Below are 12,035 nucleotides of genomic sequence, written 5' to 3'. Positions count from 1 at the left end.
CATGTTATTTTTTCTTTTTAATGAAGGGTAATTTTTAAAATACCTTTTAAATATTACGTAAAAAATCAGACTATGATTTATAAATGGAATCAAATAAATTTTTTAAAATGTGATTTATAAATGAAACCAGAGGGAGTAGTTTTTAAATAAAGTTCGACATTAAGAGACCTCAACCCCAAAAATAAAAATAGATATTTCAAATGTTATGGTACTGGTATAGTAATTCATGTAAGAAGTATCATATATTCAAATAAATTAGAATGGTAGTTGCAATCATTTACGACGTTAATACTTAGGTACAACATGCTTTGCTTTTGATTTTTTGCTTCCCTTGATCCTTTTTTTTCTTTTCTATAGCAAGTGTTATTTATAAAAGGATTTGAATCATAACCTACCACCTCCCAGTCTATTTATGAAAAAACAACTTATAATTGCTTATAGTCAATAATTAAAGTTTCTTGATAGATACCTATATTGTAAAAATATCTTGCATAAATACATGGGATAGGTTATAAGCTGCAACTATTTCAAAGAGTTGGCTTATTTCTTCACACTTGGCTACCAATGCACTATCACATTTCAAACACCAACTCATACTATAAGACATAGTCATTTTATAAAAGGAAAATTATAATTTTCAGTCTTTACACTTTGCAAGCAATTTACTATTAATACCCACACTTTATTTTCAGTATTTTAAGTCTTTATAATTTTTTTATCTGTACTTTAGGTCCCTACACTTTTAGAGGGATACTGACGTAGCATTAACGATATTAATTATGCTGATGTGAATAATAACACTATTAATCATATGGTGACATGTTAGTTAGTAGCAAATGTGTATTTTTTTCTGAGAAAAAGAAAGAAAGACAAGTTGATGTGTTTCTTAATAATTATTATATATAAAAAAATATGGTTTAAAGCTATGAGAAAATGTTATGTGTCCATTTTTAGATTTGTTACACTCCTATATTTCAAGGTGTCTTTACTGCTATTTTGTGTTCCAAAATTAGGTTTGAAGTGATTTATTATTTTTTAATACATATAAAATATATTATTTAGGTTTGGAGTTAGGATAATTTTTTTTCACTTTTTGATTATTAAAAAAAGTACTCACTCAAGTCCTATTTATAGGACATATTTTAGAAGAAATTTTTAGTATAAAATATAAGATACTTTGTAATAATTAAACTACTTTTTTCAGTTTTATCTTTTTTTAATTAACAATAAGGTATTTAATATAATTATATCATTATTTAAAGTCAATGGTAAAAATGAAAGTAGATATCATTATTTTATGATATCAAGAAAAAATTAACTTTTTTAATATGCATAAAATGATTGAAAGTGTCTTATAATAAAGATCAAAGGAAGTACACATAAGTTTTTCTTTCTTTTTTTCCCAAAAATAAATACATATCAGCTACTAACTGACACGTCACCACATAATTAACAGTGTTATTGCCTACATCAGCATAATTAACACCGTTAGCCACATCAGCACCTTTTTGAAAGTTTAGAGACCTAAAATGCAGATGGAAAAAATTATAGAGACTTAAAACATAAAAAATAAAATGTAGGGACCAATAACAAATTGCCTACAAAATGTTGTAACTAAAAAATTATGTTTTCCTTTTTATAAATCACAAAACATTGAAGTCATGAGATTTATTAAAGCAAATAAACATGCATTCAAATAAAGGTATAATATATATTGCTACCTTTCAAGTTTGATCACCAAAGTCACTTAGCTTAGCTTCCCCTGTATGCAACTTTCCCCAATAGCACTAATTACTGCCTTTCAAATCACCTACTAACATCACATTAATATTCATTTAACCAACTAGATTGTAAATTATTAATAATGCATGAGTTTGACTCACTTGCGAATGCCATACTTATCCTTAATCCCTTTTTCAATGCATTTTCCTACATAATTCATCATGTTTAACTAATTTTTAACATTATTTAAACCAAATTACTTCACCTACTGTAAGCATTCCCTACTGGCTGAGATTTGCTACCTTTGGATTGGAAAATCCCCAAACTTGGTTACAATTTATCGTTCATTCTTTCTTCATGCTTATTAGTTTGGAAGAAGTTTTGGTTGTATACAAGAAAAATGATACTAAAGCATGTTCTAAATATCTCTTATTCTGTTCCTAAATCCCTCCTAGGCTGTAACTTAACAAAAGAAATGCAGCCATCAAATTCAATTTTTACCCTGCAAATCATATATCAAAATGAAGAGCAACCTCACCTCCAAAATTTAATTGGTTCAATTTTTCTCTAATTACCACTGTCTGCCCGCTTGGTAGCCACCAAAATCACTTCTTGAAGAAACCAAAACCATCACTAAGCCCTTGATGAGCAAAAGAAATTTGGTGAAGGGAGTTAAAACTTGCATTTCCAAACTAATGTCAATTTTGGATGAGATGCGTTAAGATTTAAAATGAATACCCTTCCTTTTTCTTTTTTTTTTCCCCTTCTTTTTTATGTTTATTTTTTTCACTTTAACTAAAGAAAGAATAAAAATAAATGTAGCGGAGTGTTAAAAATACATTTGCATTAAATATTTGGTGAGAAAGTTTTGTTGCCCTTACAACCTACTTGGCTTGATTCAGGTGAGTTTAGATTTTGTCAAGTCCTTTAATTATAGTGAAGTAGACCTAGAATTACGACTAATTCAATCTAAACCAAGGTACGTAAAACCGGACCGGTCATTAAACCGGTCATGGCACTGGGTCACGGGTTAGTGGTTCAATCAGGGTTGAACCGGGGGTTGAACCGGTGGCAAACCGGTCATGATTAAAATAATACAATTTAAATAAAAAGACATTAATTATAAAAACATTCAACCAAATCCAACCACTCAAAAGTCTAATAATAATAAAATACTATATTTTTGGACTTAGCATGCTCTATCTCTAATTTTTTATTTTTTGACTTCAATTTTACTTTTTTTTGTTATTTTTTCCGAACTCAGAGCTCTGAAAAATTAAAAATGAAAAAAAAAATCAAAAACGACGTCGTTTTGGGGTAAAAGTCTGAAAAAATATTAACCCGGTTAACCCAGTCAACCCACCGGGTTATCCGGGTTATACCGGGTTGAACCCGGGTTGACCGGGTTACACCGGTTCACTCCCTCACCGGGTTAAGTGCAAACCCAGACCGGACAGGGGACCGGTTCACCGGTTTCCGGGTTGACCCGGCCGGTCCGGTCCGGTTTTCAATACCATGATCTAAACATCGCAACCTAAAAATACAACTTATTTATTTCATGGCAGAAAAAATATTTATTTTAATGAAGTAATTTTAATTTCTTAAATTAAAATGTTTTGAAGATTTTAATTATGATTATTAGAAAAATTAAAATATAAGAAGTTTTTCTAAAAAATTGATGATATTTCACGACAGGCCTGGCTTTTCGGGGGGCAAATTTTCACGTAGCTCGTTTTACGGATTTAGGCTAGCATATAGAATTTGAAGTTTAATGCCCAAATAAGAAAACCCGCGAGAACATACTGCGATTATAATCTGAATTCCCAAATCCTAACACACTATACGCTCGAGCTTGAGCAGAATTTGTGCCAGGTTGGAGCTTTTCGTCAATGGCAAACCTTCCGATAGTTCAATACGAAGAGAAAATCATTGAGACGGTTGAGCAGAACCCGGTTGTGGTAATAATCGGCGAGACTGGTTCCGGCAAGAGCACTCAGCTCTCACAGATGTTTCACCGAAGAGGCTACAGCAAATCTGGTATCATTGGCATCACCCAGCCTCGGCGGGTCGCCGCCGTCTCCGTCGCTAGGTAGACGCCACTTAAAAGAATGTTTGAATGTTTTGGTGTGCAATCGATGACCAAACTTTTTGTTTAATGTTCGTAGACGAGTTGCACAGGAGCTTCGTGTTCAGCTTGGAGAGGAAGTTGGATATGCCATTCGATTTGAAGACAGAACTTCAGACAACACGCGTATTAAGTAGTATCATCAAGCTTGTTTTGGTGGCCTTTTTGTTCTATATTACTTTTTTTAAAAATATTCGTTGGGTTCTAAAGTTATGGTTGTGATCTGCTTAGGTACCTTACTGATGGAGTTCTACTTCGTGAAAGTCTAGCTAATCCTGAGCTAAATCAGTATTCTGTAATTATATTGGATGAAGCTCATGAAAGGAGTCTAAATACGTAAGATTTACTTCTACCTCCCAATTTTCTAAACTGTAAATCTTTGCTCAAGTCATGAGACCACTATTACAATTCTTGGGATAAAAAGGAAAAATCATTTGATATTTTGGCACAACACCTTAAAAATTAGACCAACTTTATCTTCTAGAAAACGCCTTATATAGAGGACTAGATTGAGTATAGGATTCTCATTTGTATATGTTAGACAAAGTTGTCTCTGATTGCTTCAATTTTTTTTTAATGTAATTTTTGGTTGGGATGACTACTATCAGGGATATTTTGCTTGGGCTCATGAAACGTTTGGTTAGACTTCGTGCTTCTAATCTAAAAGTTTTAGTCACATCAGCAACTCTTGATGGTAACAAAGTATCAAAGTTCTTCTCAGATTGCCCCGTATTGACCATCCCAGGAAAGTTGTATCCAGTGCAGATATTTTATAGCAATGAACGTCCTTCAAGCTATCTCGAATCGTCTCTGAAAACGGCAATTGGTATGATATAAATTTCAAGCTGACATGCAGCCAAAATGCATCACCATGGTTCTTAAAATTTATAAAGAGAGCAATGGTAGTTAAAATTGTTCTAAATGGACTATTGGACCTGCTAAGAGGGATATTTTTTTCATTTGAATATGAAATTTCCATATTCGTATGATGTGGAAAAACCATATTCACTCCTTTTAGCTCCTTTACTGATTGAACGGTTGGTAGCTTCTGAGAAGACATCAACACGCTGCCCTTTTTGTGTTGATTTGACATGCACACATTCCATTTCAGCTTTATTATTTCCAAAGTTGTAACCTATTTGCAGTTGATAATAGCATGTTTGTGTTACAGATATACATGTTGGGCAACCAGAAGGTGATATTTTAATCTTCATGACTGGGCAGGTGGTTTCCTTTTATGTGGATTTCACCCTTTAACTTACTTCTTTACTGTTCGAGTTTATGATACATCATGTATCAATTGAATTAGTCCTAATGACCCTTGTGCAGGATGATATAGAGAAATTAGTTTCCAAGTTAGAAGATAAAGTACAAGCCCTTGAGGAGGGTTCTTGCATGGATGCTATAATCCTTCCCCTACATGGTTCTTTGCCACCCGAAATGCAGGCAAGTTGTTTGCATCTTTTATAATCTTCCTAGTTGACAAACGTGCTTGAGAGTGGAAGAATGCCATTACCGTAATTACTGAATCAAACTCTAAGTTTATTTCTTTACAGAATGCATATTTTAATTGAAGGTTCAATAGACTGATGCATTAAATCTAAAGCTCCTAGAAAGTGTAGTGTTAGTGTTGGAATAAACAAGTATTCTTCCATAGAGTATGTCTGCTTTTGGGACTTGTGCTCTATCTCTCTCTCTCTGTCAAAGTTGACTGATCGAGAGCTGCAACTAATGCTAGAAATAATTTATTTTGCATTTTCCTCTTCAGATTTGTTTTTATCTTGTTTGCTTCTCAGTAATTCATCAGACATATTTTCTTAGCTTGCAATTGAGGTTTAAAAACATACAAGTTGCTTAATCTGAAAAAGAAAAAATATCACATATGATTGAGCATTTTTGAGGTCTTGTACAATGTTAAGCACTTTAAAGTCTGATGCATCTCCAGTGTGATGTTGCAGGTGCGTGTGTTTAGCCCTTCACCCCCAGATTGCAGGCGAATTATTGTTGCAACAAATATTGCTGAAACTTCCTTGACTGTTGACGGTGTTGTGTAAGGATAGTGACACTTATATTATTTGACAATTAATACATAACTAATGACATGAACGGTTAGGTGACTATCTATATATCACTTCAAAGGTAAATTCAATAATAATGATAACAAATACAAATGCTTTTATTTTTCTGTAGCCCATTTGTTTGCATCTCAGTCACCATAGTAAAAATGTTTGGAATGCCCCCATTATAATCCACTTGTTGCTTCAAATATTGTTCTTTGAAAAAAATTAAAATTCCAACAATTTTTTGTATTCTAAAAATTACATAATTAAAAAATAGTTATTAAGTTAAATAAATTCTTGCGATCCCAAATATACATTTTAACTTCTATCTTTCAGACCATACTTTATTTTAATTTTTTTTAATATTTAGTTTTTAAATGTTATTTTATTTGCTGCCTAACTTTGGGACCAAATAGCTCAAAGCTACATTTTCATAAGATGACAATAACAGCACTTTCCTCTTTCATTTTGATCAGGCACATAATTGACTATGGTTGGATTCTTATATAATCTTGTGGATTTTAGGTATGTTATTGATGCTGGGTATGTAAAGCAAAGGCAGTACAATCCATCAACTGGCATGTATTCGCTTGATGTTGTCCAGATTAGCAAGTAAGCAACCAATAATTGCATATCTCATTGTAGCTCAAAGAATAGATATAATACGTCTTGCACGAAAGAAATTGGATTCTTATTATCTTTCTGAAAAAGATTGGTTCGTGCTTGCTGGCTGCCTGAAGAACCATTAGATTTTGCAGAGCTCCAAGAGAAAAATATTTCTTGTGTTAATCATTTTAGTTTTCTTTAAATGTTTTGACATAAAATTTCTAAAACTTAAACATAATGATTTAAAGTAAACTGTGACCTTGCAGAGTGCAGGCTAGTCAGCGCGCTGGACGGGCTGGACGAACACGTCCAGGGAAATGCTACCGTCTGTACCCTTCCAAAGTTTATGAGGACAATTTCTTAGATGTTACAGTGCCTGAGATACAGAGATCTTCTCTTGCTGGCTGTGTTCTCTACTTAAAGTCATTGGACCTCCCAGATATTGATATCCTCAAATTTGACTTTCTTGATCCCCCTTCGTGTAAGTTTTTTGTTAAAAAAAAAAACTATAAATGTTTGGTATAATGACACTTCTACTCTGTCAAGACTGATCAATTCTCAACTTGCTCCTTGAAAGTCTATTCATTGTCCTGTTTCACATAACCAAAAAAAAAAATTGATGCTATTAGATGGTGTCTGCTTTTAGTCTCTCAACTTATGATATTCTCGATCCTTGAAGTTAGTGATTGTATGGGATTTGCTCTGGTTTGTTGACTGGGTTTCCTGCAGCTGAGACTTTGGAAGATGCCTTGAAGCAATTATATCTTATTGATGCTATTGATGAACATGGAACAATAACAAATGTTGGACAAAAAATGGCTGGTATTATATTTTTCTTTGCATTTTAAATGTGAATGTTGAGGTTTTGCACGAATACATGCTGAACTGTTTTGCCATGTCAATTTGCACCCTAGATTTTTAACTCCACTAGTGTACTTCTTTTCCGTAGATAATGTCAGTTGTTGGCAGTATTGTCATTTAAGTGTGTTTCACTTGTGCTTGGCAATGGGAATTGTGCTCAGTGTAAACAAAATGTCATCCTTTCTTTTCTGAGGTTGCTCAAGTATTCTTATCATTCTATATAATCTGATCTTGTTGATTTTCCCCCTTTACAATACAGAGCTTCCGTTAGAACCTTCTCTATCAAGAACTTTAATGGAGGCAAATAATTATGGTTGCTTATCTCAAGCTTTGACAGTTGCTGCCATGTTGTCAGCTGAAACATCATTGTTATCAGGGTGGAGGTTGAGCCAGCTGTAGTTCCTTTTATATTTGATTATATCATGTAGAAATACTTTATCTTCTCTATTCTTGGAAAGTGTTGTGAGAAAAATCTAGTGTGTATCCCTCTGGTTCTATGATTTATTCAATTATGTATTAATAAGGATTAAGTAACTTAGCTTTCGTATCTTTCCTTGTATGTTCAGTAAGACCGAGAAAAAGAGGAAACACACCATGTCCAACCTTCCTGATGGTTCAGGTTTCGGCGACCACATTCAGTTGCTGCAGATCTTTGAGCGCTGGGATCAGAGTGATTATGACATTGGTTGGTGTAAAGACAATGATTTGCAGGTACCTTTAATAGATTCTAGCTGTGTATGTTATATTTCACTTGTTCAATAAAGATGATAGTAGCATTTAAAAGGGGGGAAAAATATATCGCATTTCTCAGAGATTCTTCTGTAAGTACTTCATGAGAGTACATATCCAGAATTCATTAGGGGAATGCAATGGAAATGAGGTTGAGCTCTTCTGCTGTTAGATCCCCAAAATGTATAACATAATCGTTCATTTTGAGGTGTCAAACAGTGGTAGCGTGACCGTTTAGGAGGTCAAGCTCTCTTGAGCAAAATCCTTCCCATTAAAGAAGAAACACATTTTAGATATGTTTCCTTGCAACAAATTTTTTTATAATTATCAGAATTAACTGATTGCAGGTGCGAGGGATGTTGTTTGTCAAAGACATTCGTAAACAGTTATCCCAGATAATGCAGAAAATAGCTAAGGGTTTGTAGTCTAAATTCTTGATTAATTTTACTAGAACCTTTTTGTTATTGCTTGTCAATGGATGTATTTTTGCTTGAGCAGTTCGCAGCATATTTATTCCCATGTCTTGACTTAAACGTCAGAACTCAGAAAACTATCAGATCCCTCCGCTTCAACTTTTTTCTTTGCAAATCCACTATGCCTTTTTTAATCTTAACAAGCAGTTGCAAATGAAATTTATTTCCTTGTGAAAGTAGGGAAGAAACGAAAGAAGAAATGCTCAAGGTTTTGGTGGTTGTAGCTGTACTCTCTTTTTGTCCTTTTATCCTTTTCCCCCTCCCTTTTTTTATTCAAACTTAGTGAATCCCTCAACTATTTACCGTGCTGTCTTGTTAGCAATTGCTTTTTACCTGTTGATATTGTTCTGCAATAGGACCCCTGGATGTACGAGCACATGGAAAAAGTGAAGAGAAGCAGGGTTATAAAAATTTGAGGAAGGCTTTGTGTGTAGGCTTTGCAAATCAGCTGGCTGAAAGGAAGATTCATCATAATGGTTATCGAACTCTGGGGTTTAAAGCCCAAGTAGTTCAGGTATTAATACATGTCGCTTACTGTGATATGTGTCAGTTGTTTTTCTTTGGTAGATGATCTGATTCTGTTGATGTTATTTCTTCTTAAAGAACTGCCCTTAAACTCCATATTCTCATAATCAAACCCCACTAGGTGAACCGGTATCCCTTTTTTTTTTTGGGTAATTGTTGACTAAATAGTGAATTCATAGCCACATTAAATTAATGACCCAAAACTTTTATTGTAGGTGCATCCATCCTCTGTGCTTAAACCAGACGAACTGGGAAAGTTCCCAGACTATGTTGTGTACCATGAACTGATTGCAACTCCACGTCCATACATGAGAAACGTGTGTTCTGTTGAGATGAGATGGGTTATGCCAATTATCAACAAGCTTGGGACCCTAGATGTCCACAAATTGAGGTTAGTTTGTTGGGAAAACATAATTTTAGATCTTTGCACTTTACTTGCATTTTGCTATTAGTGCTTGCACTTTTTTTCAATATTCTAGGTCTCTATATTTTTATTTTTCAATGTTTTAGGTCCTTCTATGAACAAAGTGTAGGGACTTAGAGTATCAAAAAATAAAAGTGTAGGGACTTAAAATATTGGGAGGAAAAAAAGTGTAAAGACCAATAGTAAAATGCAAACAAAGTGCAAAAATACAAAGTTATGTTTTTCCTAGTCTGTTTGTTAAGATTGCAACCTTTCTAAGAAAATGGACAGGTTTTGCATGTGACTGTTTTTGGTTCCTTTTCTGAAGGACCATACTCATTGTCGATTCTATTTTGTAATCCTTTATGTGAAGCAGTGGTGGACTTGGTCACATTGATGAGGAACCCGAGGAAAAAGCTCCAGATTTGCCCAAGAAGGGTGCCAATGTTGCCGCTATTCCTGATGACCGTAAAAGCCAAATCCAAGCTGCTAGAGAACGGTTTCTTGCTCGCAAAGGCAAGAAATGACTACCCATATACACATGAGGAGATGGTGGTGATCTTGACATGATTGGCAGTTTGATAATTTTAGAGTGACAGAGTAGCTGGTATATTGAACCAGCATGATCTGACATTTGGTTAATCCAGTTCTGTGCTCCGTCATGTCTGTCATCCTCAAGCAACTATCTCCAGCAAACCTTGGAAGATTCTGCTCTGTACGCATTAGTGGCTTGATGCTGCTTGGGTGCATTGATTCAAGTGGCTGAAGAAGTGTGTGTGATTCTTTTAGACCCCTTGAAGAGCATGCAATGAAGGAGAAATCAGAGAAATGATCTGTAAGTCCTTTTTTCAAGTACATGAAACCACGAGGGAGCACATTTGCAGGTGAACTGGGGACGGTTAATTTGAACTGATATCAGGAAGCATTGCATTTTCACAGGCTTGGCCCCTTTGAAGCAATTGGAAATGAAAAGGTCAGACGATTGGACCGATCATTGCAAAAGGAAAGACAATAAATCCTCTCTAGAAAAATGCAAATTTCACTTTGCCTATGAAAGTTACTATCAATATATAATTAGTTAATATCGCTGTTAACTATAAGACAAAAATGATACACTGTTGACGCGTTTTAAGGGAAGCAATGAGCACGACGAGGATGAAGATGAACCATCATTACAAATATGTTCTGAGGGAAAATAAAGAAAATTATTTGTTTTCCTGATTGGTTTCCCGAGATAAACGTTATAAAAGGTCACTTCGGAATTTGGTGAGTTTTCTGTTTTTAAATGCCTTTTGGATGATATGGTGGTTGCTGGTTAGCTATTGCGTATGCCTGCCGAATTTTAAACTTCCAATTGAGGGAGGACGATATATATCTTATAGTTAGCTATTTTCATATAATTGCAGTCATTTTCACCCATCTCGTAATTATACTTATTTTAATTTCTTTGTCGGGTGTAATCCGGACTGGTCTATTTCTTTCCTTATTTTCCGTCAGATATTTTTCCCCCATGTTGAAGTCATTTACCTGTGGTGCTACAAGTGTTGCCATGGTGGTTGAGTTTTGACCGCTGAGATTGAGCAAAGAGGACCCCATGTAATTCTTTTAGAGCAAGAGCTAGGAAACAGGCTGGTCTGAAAATAATTGGACGCAGATTTTATGGGTTTTGCTTATTATGGTTGAAGTCTGGCTTGCACAATTCAAATCTAAATGATCAAATATAAATGTTCTGAAGTTTAAAATTGCACGATCCAATCAAACACAAAAGGCCCTATAATATGATAATGAAACTTAAAATTCTAATCATCTTCATTAATCTTCATCATTATATATTTGAATTTTAAAAAGATAAATTAATAAATATAAAGAAGGGAGGAGAGGAGTGAGAGAAAATTTGCCTCCCCTCCGTTCAATTTTTCCAACCAAGCAACTTTTATTTCTCTTCTTTCCTCCTTATGAAAAATCTCCCAGCCAAGCCAAACCTAAGGCATAGGTTTCTGGGGACAAAAAAAAAAAAAGGTCAATATAATTTTAACAAATTGGAAGGGAAATAAAGGTATTTACTTAAAAAAAAAAATTGGATGAAGGCATATCATGCCCTTGCTTCTGTCTCCACGTATTTGTCTCTGTGTATCTGTTTTCACACGTATGTTTTTGGCTAAAAAGGGAGAAATTTTTAGGTAGATTAAGTATGTCACATTATTTGTGATCTATCTAATAAAAATATGATATTTATATGGTATTAAATATAAATTAATTCTGATATTAATGAAAATAGAGAGAGAAAAGGCAATAAATAAATTATGAATTCTATTATATGAATAAATTAATTAAAATAATGTCATTTAAGATTTTATTTAGATGAATTGAAGCATTCTAATTGAACAAACCATAAATGACGTGGTACACTTGATCTATCAAAAAAAATTTTCTAAAAAATGTTTTATTTTCTCTCTCTTTCCTCTATCTTAGCATCATATTAAGACCATCTTTAAAATATTTTTATTCTTAAAATCTTGAATTTTTAAAAT

General features: G+C 33.9%; 1 protein-coding gene across 3 annotated transcripts; it reads left to right on the top strand.

The window, feature by feature from the left end:
• The first annotated feature begins 3,449 nt into the window (after positions 1-3,449).
• Positions 3,450-10,766, top strand: LOC129293226 (probable pre-mRNA-splicing factor ATP-dependent RNA helicase DEAH4). 3 transcript variants are annotated; one of them, XR_008589118.1, is made up of 17 exons: positions 3,450-3,811; positions 3,888-3,980; positions 4,079-4,183; positions 4,456-4,673; positions 5,019-5,071; positions 5,177-5,293; positions 5,806-5,897; positions 6,433-6,519; positions 6,780-6,994; positions 7,243-7,335; positions 7,634-7,757; positions 7,941-8,085; positions 8,451-8,520; positions 8,933-9,090; positions 9,317-9,492; positions 9,881-10,339; positions 10,444-10,766. XR_008589118.1 is itself a non-coding variant. In XM_054931064.1 (16 exons), the coding sequence occupies exons 1-16, from the start codon at positions 3,612-3,614 to the stop codon at positions 10,029-10,031; spliced, it is 2,097 nt and encodes a 698-aa protein (XP_054787039.1). In that variant the 5' UTR covers positions 3,450-3,611; the 3' UTR covers positions 10,032-10,766. The 3 variants fall into 3 exon arrangements, 2 of the variants coding, with proteins under 2 accessions (XP_054787039.1, XP_054787040.1); XM_054931064.1 differs by having other exon boundaries at positions 9,881-10,766; XM_054931065.1 differs by lacking the exon at positions 3,450-3,811 and having other exon boundaries at positions 3,961-3,983; positions 9,881-10,766.
• The last annotated feature ends 1,269 nt before the right edge of the window (positions 10,767-12,035 follow it).

The sequence above is a fragment of the Prosopis cineraria genome, unplaced genomic scaffold (genome assembly GCF_029017545.1).
Source record: "Prosopis cineraria cultivar Desert tree isolate PC_DT_omini unplaced genomic scaffold, ASM2901754v1 PC14, whole genome shotgun sequence".
NCBI lineage: Eukaryota > Viridiplantae > Streptophyta > Magnoliopsida > Fabales > Fabaceae > Prosopis > Prosopis cineraria.
The sequence above is the reverse complement of the archived record's forward strand: the minus strand, read 5'-3'. Positions and strand labels throughout refer to the sequence as shown.